The sequence below is a fragment of the Melanotaenia boesemani genome, chromosome 1 (assembly GCF_017639745.1).
Source record: "Melanotaenia boesemani isolate fMelBoe1 chromosome 1, fMelBoe1.pri, whole genome shotgun sequence".
Lineage (NCBI taxonomy): Eukaryota > Metazoa > Chordata > Actinopteri > Atheriniformes > Melanotaeniidae > Melanotaenia > Melanotaenia boesemani.
In genome coordinates, this window is record NC_055682.1 from 42,961,141 (window position 1) to 42,977,376 (window position 16,236).

A 16,236-nucleotide genomic window follows, 5' to 3' on the forward strand; every position below is an offset into this window, starting at 1 on the left:
AAGAACAGGAAACTGAGGCTACAATTCACACACACTCACCAACACTGGACAATAGAAGATGGAGAAACGTTGCTGGTCTGATGAGTCTCCATTTCAGCTCCACATTCAGATGCTCGGCTCAGAATCTGCTGGAAACATCATGAAAACATGGATCCATCCTGCCTTGGATCAACGCTTCAGGCTGCTGCTGGTGTAATGGTGGGGGGAGATTTTCTTGGCCCACTTTGGGCCCCTTAGTACCAACGTGGCCTGGTTTACAGCCTACCTCAGCTCAGGACCATGTTTAATAGTGAAAGTTAGAACTTTTCCACATGAACGGTGTGAAGGAACTCAAGGGACTGAACAGCTGTGGAGCTAGAAGAAAACCACCAACCAGTGAGGCTAACCAAAGAAAAAGGCTTCAGGTTGCTAGGGAGCATAAAGACTGGACTCTGGAGCCATGGAAGAAGGTCATGTGGTCTGATGAGTCCAGATCTACCCTGGTCCAGAGTGATGGAGCATCAGGGCATGAAGAGAGGAGGATAAAGGAATGCAGCATCATGTCTAGTGCTGCTGTTCAAGCCTGTGGGGGCAGTCTATGATCTGGAGTTGCTGCAGTGGGTCAGGTCTAGGGTCAGCAACATTATGTGTCCATAGAATGAGGTCAGCTGATACTTGAATATACTGAATGATACATGCCAATGCACTTAGATAAAAGAGCCTGCTGTCATTAACTCAGGATGAACGCAGGTGAATTACTTTCAGGGTTGTAACACGGTGTGTTAAAGAAACTGAGTTCTTTTCTTCTGTTCAGGCAACATACAGGTGAAACCCAAAAAGTTAGAATATTGCAAAAAACAAATTGTTTGATTTCAGTAATTCAACCTAAAAAGGTAAACTAATATATTATAGACTCATTATATGCAAAATGAGATGTTTCAAGCATTTTCATGACGATAACGAGGCGGTGACGAGCTAAGAATGGCTCTCTGATGACGAAAACATGACGAGACGTTCATAAGATTTCGTTGACGAGACGAAACGAAAACGTTCAAGGGCTGATTGTCTGACATTAAAAACACAACATTTCTGTCTATCGTGAGCTCAATCTGTCAGTCATCAATGCTGCTGCACCTTGGCCACGCCCACCACCAGACAAGCAGTTTATTCATTCATAGATGAACCATGACGACAGCGTGGATGAAGGGGTTTGGTGGAAGCCATGAAACGATATATGGACATATTTTAACTATAATCCATCATAATTTCTCTGGCAGACCAGGTCAAGTTGAGCATGTGTTCTCATCCTTTGCTCATATTTTGGTCATGTGTGTGTTCAGGGTGGAGTTTTACACTTCAGAAAATTCTCAGAAATAAAGCCACAGTTACCAAAGTCAGGATGTTGTTGCTCTTTGCTTTTTAGGAGAAACTGATTCCACAGTTAGAACTTTATCTGTGTAAAGCATCACCCTAAGAAGATCAGAAAGTATCTGCTGTTGGTTGGAAACCTTCTAAGTCTAAAAACATTCCTTTTAATTTAGTAATTATTGATGAAATTAACCAAACAACAAGCTCACAATGTGTTGTTATATGTTGAACTTATAGAGCTGCTGTTTTCTTGTGTGACATGTTTGTATGATGAAGTCGGGCATCAATAAATGAAAAAGCTGAAATATAGAAATAAAAGTTTCTGCCCAACAGCAGTTAAGTAACACGGCAGCATTTCATCCCTGTTGATGGTAAAGTCTCGGCTAAAGCTGTCGGTCTGGTAAAGGATCTGGTTATTATGTAAAAGCAATAAGGTTAACTTGTTTTATTAATTACTTGCTATAACCTTGATTCCACTTTTTAATACGTATTATTGACCTAATTTAATTTGTTAAAAACTAATACTTTCTTTTAGTTGACTAAAACAAGACTAAAACTATCAAACTTAGACACGACTAAAATGTGACTAAAACTAAAGAATTTTCATCCTGAAAACTAAGACTAAAACTGAGATGCCGGCCAAAAACAACACTGACTAACCAGCTAATGCATCCAAAACACCTGCAGGACTCTTGAGCATGTAAAAGGTCTCAGTCTATTTCAGCAGAATCCAGCATCATGGTGAAGGCTGCTGACCTGACAGCGGCGCAGAAAACCATCATTCACTGCAGGAGGAACAACCACATCATGGCCTGGGACAGCACAAGGATTCTCGGATCGGAGGGAAAAATATTAAAATGTTAAAGGAGGGAATCAAGATCAGGAAGCAGACTAGCAGCTCCATGAGACCACCACACGGTGGGGGGTGTGGCCATCCCAGCAGACCTGACAGGTTTGCTGGGACGACCACGCCCCTGAAAAACAGCTGTAACGCATCAGCTGACGTTCCTGAGGAAGGCTGCAGATGTCGAGGTATGTTAAAAAACATACTATTATTTTGTCCAAATAGAAGAAAAATCCCTCATATCATTAAGATAAGAGAAAACGAAAAACAACAACCCGTGTTCCTGTGGCTGTCTGTTACAGCATGCTTCATGAGGGGCTCAAGTGTATGTGTGTGTGCTATACACACACATGCATGTTCAGCTCTCTCTAAACAGGAAGTAGTCATAGCTGCAGAGGTCAGAGCTCACTTCTCAGAGGGCAGATGAGGATGTAGTGGTGTACGCTTCACTCACCAACAGGGACTTTTTCTCACCAAGCCTCCGGGAAATGAGGTTGTCCTCTCCTCTGGGCTTCCACGTCCACACAACTGCCCCCACATCTGCACACACACATCTCTGAGCAGCCATGAGCTCAGGATGACACAGTCCAGCAGTCGCTCAGCTTTCCTGCATTTCTGTATTAACAAGCTGAGGCAGCTTTTGAATTTCCAAGATTTGAATCCCAATGTGCCACTGCAGAGTTTTGACTGGCAACAGTGTCAGCGGTGAATCCAGAAAACTCCAGTCCAAGAAAAGTCCAAGCAGACCAACAACAACAAGACTTGTTCTTGGACTTGCAATACCAAGTGTGGCCAGGGTGTAAATACTCTAGGATGTATGGCCTGCTGAGAACACGTGAGGAGGTGGTCTGAGCTGCTTATGGTCACATTACTGTAGCTCAAATATGTCTGAGGACTGACTCGGGGACAGTCTGCTTAACTGAAGCTTTTAACACACACACACACACACAGAGTACAAGTGTATAAAAAGTCGAGTCAGTTTCTTAGCTCGGCTCCCTTCGCAATAATTTCTTTGCCAATGAGCTCAATCTCCGCCATCTTCTCCTCACTCCTTCTCCGTAGAAGGCTCCGCTTGGCGAGAAGCTGAGCCAACTTGCTGCTCGGCGTTCTCTCTGCTTCTTCAGCCAACCAGTCTGCCTCTTCTGTCAGATTTTCTCACACCTAGATGGATTTAGTGCATAGTGGGTAGATGTTGGCTTAAGAGGGTATGTCTTCTTCAGATCCTTCAGAACAAGGCATGAAAAATTTGTTGAACACCTTACATCACAAATTAATTCAAAGTGCAGCACAGCCAGCAGAACTCAGGCAGGACAAGCAGCAGCAGCTGATAATTTACAGGAATAACGGACTTGACTGAGCTCATGTTGAAAACTACGTTTATTTATAGTCTCAGTCTAGATAGAAGGTTTATACCGACTTCCTTTATTAAAACAGAACAGTCTGCGTATGTCAGCTGCTCGCTGTCGCGCTCTTGGAGTTTGGCCGTGATGTGACCGCACACACCAGTGCACGAGGAGACATCCGCCAGCACTGCGTACAGTCAAAGCTGTGCACGGCACAGGAGCGCGCACGGTTGTATCTGCCGTCATTTTCATTTGGACGCCGTATTCCGGGTTAAAATGGATCCAGTGGTCTTTACAGGGTTTGTTAACGTCACCACGTTTTCTGAGTGCAGCGACTGAATAAAACTGTTTAATCAGGACATTTAACAATTTTTTCTGTCTGGAGTTTTTTCACCACATTTCAGTCATTTATGGAAAATTGAAGTCTGGAATTTGCGACGTGACTTCACAGCAAGCTGTCATATGATCTTTATTTCGTCATTCCCACATGTCATGTTAACACAGTAACGCTGTAATGGCTTCGTTACCTGTTCACGAATAAATAATTCAGCAGTACCGATTTTAAGGTTATTTATATTCAGGTTATTAAGCTGTACGTTATTAAGCAGACCAATAATAATAAAATATTAAATAATATAAAAGTAGATTAGTTACTGGGATATTGGCCAGCAGGTCCTGTGCTGTCCAGTGTCCCATGAGACCTCTGGTACCTTGAATGAACCTGTCCCTCGTCCCAGAAACGAACGTGGACTCCAACTTCTTGGTTTTCATGGTCGGGTTCAAACTGTCGTCAAACATCAGGACGAAGGCTCCGTTGTTCAGCGGAGAGATTAATTCGGTGTTAATATGAAGTGCTCGGCCAGACTGGGCTACGTCCTGCGACTCCTTCGTTGGTCTGGACGACGTGTTTGGTAACGTGTTTAACGTCCGTAGTCCTGCGGCTCTCAGGGTCGGGGAGCAAACAAACGTCGTGTGTGTCGGGCTAAATGTTCCCCAACCATTTCTCCCTGCAAAGTCAGCAATACTTGGTTCCTAATTTCAGTATAAGGGTCGGGTTGGAACGGGAGGAAGTTTCTTCACTTCCGTCACTTTGCAGTGCGGACATTTCCCGACACATTTTAACGCAACACAGCGCACAACTTTAGACGACATCATTTAAGACCTAACGTATAAAATCTAAGGACAAAACTGTCTAATTTAAGGACTTTTTATGGTATTGAATGCAAATTTGCAAATTGAAGACGTTTAAGACATTTTAAAACCCCGCGGGAACCCTGAAAAAGAATTGAGCCTAATGGACTGGACACACGGGAGGCGACGGCGCTCCTCCTCCATCACAGCAGCATGGCTTCACAGGAGAAGAGTCTGGCTGCTGAACTGGCCTGCCTGCAGTCCAGACCTTTAACGAATACACAACATCTGGAGCATCATGGAAGCAGAAATCCAGCAACCAAGGTCCAGGACTGTAGAACAGCTAGAATCCTGCATCAGACCAGAATGGGACAACATTCCCCTCCTAAAACTCCAGCAACTGGTCTCCTCACTTCCCAAACGTTTCCAGACATGTTAGAAGAAAAGATGCTACACCATGCTGAACATCACCCTGGAACTACTTTTTACACCATGCTGAACATCACCCTGGAACTACTTTTTACACCACACTGAACATCACCCTGGAACTACTTTTTACACCACACTGAACATCACCCTGGAACAACTTTTTCCACCATGCTGAACATCACCCTGGAACTACTTTTTACACCGTGCTGAACATCACCCTGGAACTACTTTTTCCACCGTGCTGAACATCACCCTAGAACTACTTTTTCCACCGTGCTGAACATTACCCTGGAACAACTTTTTCCACAACGCTGAACATCACCCTGGAACTACTTTTTACACCACGCTGAACATCACCCTGAAACTACTTTTTACACCGTGCTGAACATCACCCTGAAACTACTTTTTACACCGTGCTGAACATCACCCTGGAACTACTTTTTACACCGTGCTGAACATCACCCTAAAACTACTTTTTACACCGTGCTGAACATCACCCTGGAACTACTTTTTACACCGTGCTGAACATCACCCTGGAACTACTTTTTACACCACGCTGAACATCACCCTGGAACTACTTTTTACACCGTGCTGAACACCACCCTGGAACTACTTTTTACACCATGCTGAACATCACCCTGGAACTACTTTTTCCACCGTGCTGAACATCACCCTAGAACTACTTTTTACACCACGCTGAACATCACCCTGAAACTACTTTTTACACCACGCTGAACATCACCCTGAAACTACTTTTTACACCGTGCTGAACATCACCCTAAAACTACTCTTTACACCGTGCTGAACATCACCCTGAAACTACTTTTTACACCGTGCTGAACATCACCCTGAAACTACTTTTTACACCGTGCTGAACATCACCCTAAAACTACTCTTTACACCGTGCTGAACATCACCCTGGAACTACTTTTTACACCGTGCTGAACATCACCCTGGAACTACTTTTTACACCACGCTGAACATCACCCTGGAACTACTTTTTACACCGTGCTGAACACCACCCTGGAACTACTTTTTACACCATGCTGAACATCACCCTGAAACTACTTTTTACAGCATGCTGAACATCACCCTGAAACTACTTTTTCCACCGTGCTGAACATCACCCTGAAACTACTTTTTACACCATGCTGAACATCACCCTGGAACTACTTTTTACACCATGCCGAACATCACCCTGGAACTACTTTTTACACTGTGCCGAACATCACCCTGGAACTACTTTTTACACCATGCTGAACATCACCCTGAAACTACTTTTTCCACCGTGCTGAACATCACCCTGAAACTACTTTTTACACCACGCTGAACATCACCCTGGAACTACTTCTTACACCATGCTGAACATCACCCTGAAACTACTTTTTACACCATGCTGAACATCACCCTGAAACTACTTTTTACACCGTGCTGAACATCACCCTGAAACTACTTTTTACACCGTGCTGAACATCACCCTGGAACTACTTTTTACACCATGCCGAACATCACCCTGAAACTACTTTTTACACCATGCTGAACATCACCCTGGAACTACTTTTTACACCATGCCGAACATCACCCTGGAACTACTTTTTACACTGTGCCGAACATCACCCTGGAACTACTTTTTACACTGTGCCGAACATCACCCTGGAACTACTTCTTACACCATACCGAACATCACCCTGGAACCACTTTTTACACCGTGCCGAACATCACCCTGGAACTACTTTTTACACCGTGCTGAACATCACCCTTGAAATACTTTTTCCACCATGCCGAACATCACCCTGGAACTACTTTTTACACCATGCCGAACACCACCCTGGAACTACTTTTTACACCGTGCTGAACATCACCCTTGAAATACTTTTTACACCACGCTGAACATCACCCTGGAATTACTTTGTAAGTCATCTCGTAAATAAAATAAAAAAATCTATGATGCTGAATTTGAAAGAGAATCACTTTAAATGTGTGCAGAGCAAACGTGACGGAGTCTCAGTCCCGACAACAATTTCATATGTTGCCATCACAACTATTAAAATAAATTCAGCCAGTTTGTCCAGTCACCACAACATTTATGCAGCTTTAACCAATCACAGCGCTCCATCATTAACTGCTCTTCAGCGTTTCCGATTATCAACGTGCAGACGTGTGCAGGCGAAATATGACCTGAATAATGTTGAATGGTAAATGAGAAAATGTGCCACAGATGCAAAAGAATCTTCCGTCTGAAATCACCGCCAATGACCATGAACAAACCTGCTGCCAGGTAACCTGGTTAGTTGTGAAATGCTCCTCCAGGTGTTTCTGGTTTGTACCAGGTACTTTTCCAGTCTTTTGTTGCTCCTGATCCAACTTTTTCCAGATGTGTTGCTGCATCAGATTCACTGTCAGCTCATATTTTCATCTCATGGTGAAACATCTCAGTTTCAACATCTGACATGTTGTTTATCTGCTATTGGGGATAAAAGATGGATGATGAGATTTACAAATCATTGATTTTTTTTTTTTCACATTTTACACAACGTCCCAACTTTCTTGGAACTGAGCTGTATTGACATTGCATATATTGATAAAGTGAATGTCAGTTTATTGTGTCTTGTAGGAGGGTTTTCTGGTATTACAGCACCACACACAGCAAGTACTGGAGCCCCCGAGCTAATAGCCTGGTGTTGGTTAACACTATGTCTTGTTCCAACAGGATATTATTGTAGATATTTGCTACACAATTCCAGTCTATTTCCTAGTCAATTATTCACCTTTACTAACTCCACATCACTTTAACAGCAATCAAAATAAAAGCACCGAGTTAAGATCTGAACTCTCCCTCTCCCAGCCAAACCTCACAGGGTCACTTCACAGAGCTCATATCAACAGATCAGGGTGGGTCTGGATTTCACTTTAGGACAATCACAGGTAATAGGCCACTTCTGGTAGCACACTTAACTATGTGTTGGTAGAGTTAGGTTTGCTGAAATAAACTAATTTAACCCCTGGTTTTGGCAAACTGATAAACAACAGCAAAAAAAAAACAGATCACAAGTGTGAATTAAAACAGCTTTAAGTCAAAATTCTGACCATATTTATTAATACTTAGATTAGATTAATCCAAGTGTCCTCACCTTCGCATACTTATAGTTTGACTCGTCTGAGTTTTGACATTTTTCTGCACCCATTCCAACACAGGTTGGTGGAAACTAATGTGTACGGTAAGAAAAACTAAAAGCAGCAGCTGCATCCCCGTCTAGAGTCACTGTGCTACATCTATAACCACAGATTAGGAAAAAATGTTCAGAATGCTGAACGTCAGCTTTAAAGAGAACTCCACCCAACCAGCAGAGGAAGAAAGCTGCTTTCATTCTGCCACCAGATTCAATCCATGAACAAAGCTTTTTCTGAGTCGATAAAGGTCGTAATTTCTGCAGCATATTTGGTGCTTTGCACCATTTACCACAAATTATTTTGAAATAAACCAGTTTTTTTTAGATCCTAGATTACATGCACTGAGACTGGTCGACTCTCGCCTGGACATGAGTAGTATAACAAGTGGTTTACTTCTTCGTATTTTAAATGTCTGTCTTGTGTGAAGAACTGCATATGAACCTCCTGCACGAGAGAAACCAGATACCGACCACCACTTTCCCTCTGAGCTCAGTCTGCATCTTCACCTCACACACTACACATGGATCTGTGAAGTTACAGAATCTTTGCACCAAACTGTGGGATGATAAAGATGCAGCATCTTACGATGGACTCCTTCCTGGCCTTGGCGTTAGTAAAGTCCGCATCCAGGTTCTTCTCTTCACCAGGGATGGGTAGATAGACGTCGCTCATCATCATCACCGTGGGCTCCTCCTGCTGTGGCTGGTCTGAACGTTCACCGGAGGAAAATGGAGGCAAACCTGGCAGAGTGACACAAATACAGGATTCACATTTCATAGTTTCTACATCAGTTTATTTTCCATGTTTTCTTTATGGCTGATGCATTTAGAACAAGAAAAATCTCTCCAAACATTATAAATCAGCATAGATCCCTGTGTTTCTTTTTTTAACACTTAGTCTGTAAATTAGAAGTAGATGTAAGCAAAATAGCTGCCATAAATTTCACATATTCACACAGATATTTACAATGTAAAATCTGCCACTGCCCTGCAGCGTCCTGAGGCTGACAAACCTCTTCCTCACTTTTTCTTCTGCATCAAATTATCTCAGTGAAGAGACGGGATGATGACGATACTGGATTAGCCGACTCTGGGGGAGATCTCAGTGGGAAAATCTGATGAAGTTCAGTATCACTTTTATAACAGTTACTTTCCAATCAGGCCCCTCTCCTTATGGAACTAGCTGCCAGTTTGGGTTCAGGAGGCAGACTCCATCTTTGCCTTAAAGATTAGGGGCTTAAAATATTTTTGAAAAATCTCAGTTAAGGGCCTGAGTAATTAACATGAAATATGCAGAGCTGACATGATGTGGATCTCCGCCACAGCTTTGTTTACTCATCTACAGTGTGTGCAGAATTATTAGGCAAGTTGTATTTTTGAGGATTAAATTTATTATAGAACAACAACTATGTTCGCAATGAACACAAAAGACTCATAATTATCAAAGCTGAATATTTTTGGAAGTTGGAGTGGGGCTTTTTTAGTTTTAGTATCTTAGGAGGATATTTCTGTGTGTGCAGGTGACTATTACTGTGCATAATTATTAGGCAACTTAACAAAAACCAAATATATACCCATTTCACTAATTTATTTTCACCAGGGAAACCAATATAACAACTCAAAATTTACAAATACAACATTTACAACATTTCTGGCATTCAAAAACAAAACAAAAACAAATCAGTGACCAATATAACCACCTTTCTTTGCGAGGACACTCAAAAGCCTGCCATCCATAGATTCTGTCAGTGTCTTGATCTGTTCACGATCAACATTGCGTGCAGCAGCAACCACAGCCTCCCAGACCCTGTTCAGAGAGGTGTACTGTTTTCCCTCCCTGTAGATCTCACATTTGATGAGGGACCACAGGTTCTCTATGGGGTTAAGATCAGGTGAACAAGGAGGCCATGTCATTATTTTTTCTTCTTTTAGACCTTTTCTGGCCAGCCACGCAGTGGAGTACTTGGATGCGTGTGATGGAGCATTGTCCTGCATGAAAATCATGTTTTTCTTGAACGATGCTGACTTCTTCCTGTACCACTGCTTGAAGAAGGTGTCTTCCAGAAACTGGCAGTAGGACTGGGAGTTGAGCTTGACTCCATCCTCAACCCGAAAAGGTCCCACAAGCTCATCTTTGATGATACCAGCCCATACCAGTATCCCACCTCCACCTTGCTGGCGTCTGAGTCGGAGTGGAGCTCTCTGCCCTGTACTGATCCAGCCACGGGCCCATCCATCTGGCCCATCAAGACTCACTCTCATTTCATCAGTCAGTAAAACCTTAGAAAAATCAGTCTTATGATATTTCTTGGCCCAGTCTTGACGTTTTATCTTGTGTGTCTTGTTCAGTGGTGGTCGTTTTTCAGCCTTCCTTACCTTGGCCATGTCCCTGAGTATTGCACACCTTGTGCTTCTTGGCACTCCAGTGATATTGCAGCTCTGAAATATGGCAAAACTGGTGGCCAATGGCATCTTGGCAGCTTCACGCTTGATTTTCCTCAGTTCATGGGCAGTTATTTTGCGCCTTGTTTTTTCAACACGCTTCTTGCGACCCTGTTGACTATTTTGAATGAAACTCTTGATTGTTCGATGATCACGCCTCAAAAGCTTGGCAATTTTAAGAGTGCTGCATCCCTCTGCAAGACATCTCACTATTTTTGACTTTTCAGAGTCCGTCAAATCTCTCTTCTGACCCATTTTGCCAAAGGAATGGAAGTTACCTAATAATTATGCACACCTGACATAGGGTGTTGATGTCATTAGACCACACCCCTTCTCATTACAGAGATGCACATCACCTGATATGCTTAATTGGTAGTAGGCTTTCAAGCCTGTACCGGTTGGAGTAGAACAACATGCATAAAGAGGATGATGTGATCAAAATACTCATTTGCCTAATAATTCTGCACACACTGTATTGTTCTTAAACTGAACTTTTGTAAATGTTAAATAGTTTTTGTGTAGTCGGCTAGTCGGAGGTTACATTCAGGGTAAAGGGAAACTATCAGACTGTATGCAGTGATAAGCTAAACATAGGTAATTATCTCAGTTTTCATTTCACACTTTTAACAGTCTGATTTTCACGCTGAATCCCACATCAGATATATTCCAGAGAAAACTTTGCTCTGAACTGATGCACGTGAGCAAATATTTGTCCTCTGTGACTTTAACATAGCTTGGATGTGGGATACTTTCCCACTGATGTTCCTAAAACTTAAAAGGTGAACGAGTCCACAGGTCAGTAATCATGTTACTGACTCACTGTAAAATACATCAACATGGCCTCAGAGGTTTCTCATGACCTTTCTACTGGCTATCATGTTAATACAATGGGTGGGGCTTTAACACGTATGTTACGATTAATTAATTACTTACATAAAAATTAACGCATTTAATAACAGTTTGCGCTCCAAATAACGCAGAACGTTTGTCAGCCCAGGAGTTGCCGGTACACCCGTTTAACAGATGCACACGTCAAAGTTCGGCTACCAACTCTGCCACTTTGGGGACACTTCTAGCAACTTTATTTAAAAGAAACCGACTAGCAACAAATCTTGCCACTTTTTCTGGTGCTATTGTAGACTTTTGGAAACTGACGTGAAGCACATGTTTGCTTCTCAATGAGTTGTGTGCACTCACTGAGAAATTATAGTTTTAGTATTCCCATCACAAGTTAATACATATTTGTTTATATAATAATTTTTTTTCATTTATTAATACTCTTATAGAATAATTCCATATGGTTATGGCTTGGCTGGTAAAGTGGTTACCTTCCAGTTGGAGAGTCAGCAGTTTGATCCTCAGGCTGTATGTGTAAACGTAGGACATTGCACACCACAATATGCTGGTGTGTAAATGGACACACAAAGGACTGCATGCTGAGAATAGTCTATATAGCTGCATGTATAGAAAGTAGAATAGTGTGTGTGTATATATATGTGTGTGTATAGTTGCATGGAGTAGAATGTGTACAGGTGCTCATCATAATATTAGAATGTCATGAAAAAGTTGATTTATTTCAGTAATTCCATTAAAAAAGTGAAACTTGTATAATATAGACTTTCATTCCTCACAGACTGATATATTCGAATGTTTATTTCTTTTCATTTTGATGATTATAACTGACAACTAATGAAAACCCCAAATTGAGTATCTCAGAAAATTAGAATTTTACTTAAGATCGATACAAGAGAAGGATTTCTAGAAAAGTTGGCCAGCTGAAAAGTATGAAAAGAGTGGCTTGACACCAGGAAAGCGACAGCTGAAACCACGTCTTGATATGTCTGTGCTGGTGGTTCCTGAAGCACCGACTCCAGCTGCAGTCCACTCTTTGTGAATCTCCCCCACATTTTTTAATGGCTTTTGTTCCACAATCCTCTCCAGGGTGCGGTTATCCCTCCTGCTTATACACTTTTTTCTACACATCTTTTCCTTCCTTTCGCCTCTATTAATGTTCATGGACACAGAGCTCTGAACAGCCAGCCTCTTTAGCATCGACCTTCGTGTCTTCCCTCCTTGTACAAGGTGTCGATGGTCGTCTTTTGGACAACTGTCAGGTCAGCAGTTGTCCCCTTGATTGTGTAGCCATCAGAACTAGACTGACACCATTTAAAGGCCTTTGCAGGTGTTTTGAGTTAATTAGCTGATTAGAGTGTGGCACCAGGTGTCTTCAATATTGAACCTTTCCACAATATTCTAATTTTCTGAGATACTCAATTTGAGATTTTCATTAGTTGTCAGTTATAATCATCAAAATGAAAAGAAATAAACATTTGAAATATGTCAGTCTGTGAGGAATGAATGTCTACTTTATACAAGTTTCAAGTTTTATGACAAGGGCCTGTATAAGTGCATGTAATAGAACATATATAGCTGGATGTATAGAACAAATATAGCTGGATGTAGTAGGACGTATATAGTTGCATGTATAGAACGTATATAGTTGCATGTTTAGAATGTATATAGTTGCATGTTTAGAACGTATACTATCTGAACTTATCAGAATACAAGCTACAGCAGACCAGGAATCATCTGACGTATTCATATAGCCAACAAACTTCATGGTCACTATACAGTTACACGGAGTAGAACGTGATCCTAACTGTCATTTGAAAGTGAATAAAGAACCTTTCTGCAATGAGGTGCAGAGATAAACACTGCTGCTGAGTAATGTGCTCAGACATCCTACCAGTTTTAATCCTGATTAGACATCTTCACTCTTGGTTGGCAGAAACGTTTTAGGCTTCGGAGTCAGTTCTGTTTATCACACAGCTGTCCTTCACCACAGCTGGGCTTGGTAGGGATTCAGTGGTCCATAATAACCACCTTTCTTCTAATATGTGGCTTTTAACCATAAGGCGCTTAGAAATCCAAAGTGGGTGGAGAATAAGCATTTAACAAACGCTAAACTGACCACACAGAAAAAAAAAAACAGTTTTTTCTCTCAACACCTGATATTTTGCTTCCTGTTAATCGACACATATGGAAGCTTAATCATGGCATAAATCATGACTATCACCACAACATTTTCGTACCTTACCCTAATCTGCAGGCCAACACATGCTTAGACAGGTTGGCACACTGGGTAATGTTTGTAATACCCAAAACAAACACAGCTTCCATGAAACTGACATACATGAAGCACACCTGATGCATGTCTGGCTTGGCAGATCCAATCCTGTACGGCTGAGCACCCACCTTGTTGACTACATATAATCTCTCACTTGCCTGGGGACGTTTTTCTGTTCAGATGGTATTTTCTGCATTATCCAGTTAACTTTATGCATGTTTGACTGTATGAACGAAACCCTTGGTGAACTAATGCCAACTTCTTTACTTTGTGTTTCCAAAGGAGATCTCATTTTTTTTCAAATATTAATAAATGTGTTTCCATTTTATTTTAGGGTGCATCACATACAGCCACCGGTATTTTATCCATAACACCACAAACCCACCCAAGACTTGATATAGCCAGCCAACTGAGTCAGAAGGCACCCAGCATGCCCCTTGGATCCACCTGCTATGAAAGCACGACAAGCACAACATATAAATCCACATTTGATCCATCTGTCTGAAGCAGAAGTGTAATTTGCCAGACATTACTCTGCCTGCAGAAAAGCTGAAGTCGTCCAGTAACAGACATCAATCTGCTAGAGCCAGAAACTCCGCAGGGTTTCAGCTCAACACACAATAGGGAAATAAAATCTAACTGCAACTCTTGACAGTGATGTGAACTGTGAAAGGAGGATGTGTCTGACGGGGTTGATGGGGAGAATTAATGTGTGTCTTTATTAATGTCTGCAAACAGTTTTAATATCTAACATGTGGTGTGGAAGGTAATAGTGGATTGTGTACAAATGTCTCACATTTCACATCATTTCCATTATTTTATTCTGGACCGGTGGTGTCGCCGTGTCCTGTTTGACTAGATTTTGTGCGTACGCCTGGGTCAGAGTTTGCCTGGAGGTAGGAACATTTTCCCGTCAAGTTTGGTTTTTATAAATCCCAAAAGTTGACTATATTTGGAGTACACCGGTTTTTGTTCCTACGCCAGCTTGATAAATGAGGCTGCAGGTGACTCTGAACCAGCATGTGTCCACCAGTAATCTAAACTTGTATCTACAGTACGAGCATTTAAACTTCAACTTTTGCCGCATACTTTTCTTTGTCCATGGAGGTGGCTTCTTGTTTGTATATTTTTCTTGCATATTTATGTTTATATTTTTCTGATATTTCATATTTGTTCTTATATTAATGTGACCTCTGATGACTGCTGTGACGAAGGAATTAAGGTGAAATAAGTGGCACTGACACCTAGTGTTTCAAAACAGAACTGCAGTCAAAACAGAAAAACACGGAGCACGTTCTTCCTCCCCCTCGGAGAGTTTCGGGTAGGTTGCCGGTTTGTGAGAGGCCGACTCTTTTATACAGTCTATGGAAGACAGAGAACATAGCGCCAGCAAACATGATGATGAGCGAAGATGATTCACACACACAGGAAGTTGCTATGCTTAGCAATGCTAGTGCTAATTTCCTGCGCTAATTTACGTTAGCATAAAATAGAGTGTAAACAAAAGCTACATTAATCAACAAATGCCACACAGCGGCCGTTTTTCCTTAGTCTCACTTAATAAAGTAATCTGATAGTAATTTCATAAGTTGGGCAACCGTGGGGAGTCGCATATGATTGGTTAAGGAACCAGGAAGTAGGAAAGAGCTACACATTGCACCGAAGTTATTCCGTCACGTAACTTTTACTTTGAAAGGAGAAAAACTTTACAAAGACGTTGTTGATATAGGAGACAGATTGTTTATAGGGAAGCTTCCTTTTATCTCTTGCAGCAAATGAGAACATTTTAAATTATTTTTACAGAAAAATCTTAATTATTCAGCCTTTAATAAAGAACACATCTATATATGTAGTGAAAACTGTGGACTAACTGTGCAGCTTTAAAGCTAATGGTGGCCAGAAACATCATTGACTATTATGCACAAACCAGATGAACTATAATGTAAGGATGGGGCCATGTGGGTGGCTTAGAGGGGCATGGGCCACCATTACAATCTGACTGGTCCTCCCAGGTGCCATCCAAGTATAGACAATCAAATTCTAGCAAATATTTAATGTATACTAACCTTTACCTGCATAAACTTCAGATGCCCAAGTGCAAGACTTGCAGTTCATTAAATTTTCTACATCAATCATGTTCATTAAGCAGCATTTATACAGCAACATACTTCCATCGGCACATGGGTGATCATTTACATCTCATAAGTAATAAAGCCATCAAATGTGATGATTGTCCAAAAACCAGCCAATGATGCTGAAAATATGCTGATAAAACTGCTGATCTGGCTCAAAGCAAGTTTGTCTCATCAATAAAGTCGTTGTGAAACAGATTAAAGTAATAATCAGGATCACCCCATGGAAACAACTGTTGATTAGGCTGTGATCATTTTAGATTTAGTCACA

The 16,236-nt window shown here is 41.6% G+C and overlaps 1 protein-coding gene across 4 annotated transcripts in view; it reads right to left on the minus strand.

Moving 5' to 3' along the window:
- Positions 1-16,236, minus strand: part of ano1a (anoctamin 1, calcium activated chloride channel a) — a 146,897-nt gene that overhangs the window by 128,025 nt on the left and 2,636 nt on the right. For all 4 annotated transcript variants that reach the window (XM_041988250.1, XM_041988178.1, XM_041988415.1 and 1 more), the window contains exon 2: positions 8,851-9,005. In XM_041988250.1, coding sequence (XP_041844184.1) covers positions 8,851-9,005 — 155 coding nt within the window. The remainder of the gene's footprint in view (positions 1-8,850; positions 9,006-16,236) is intronic.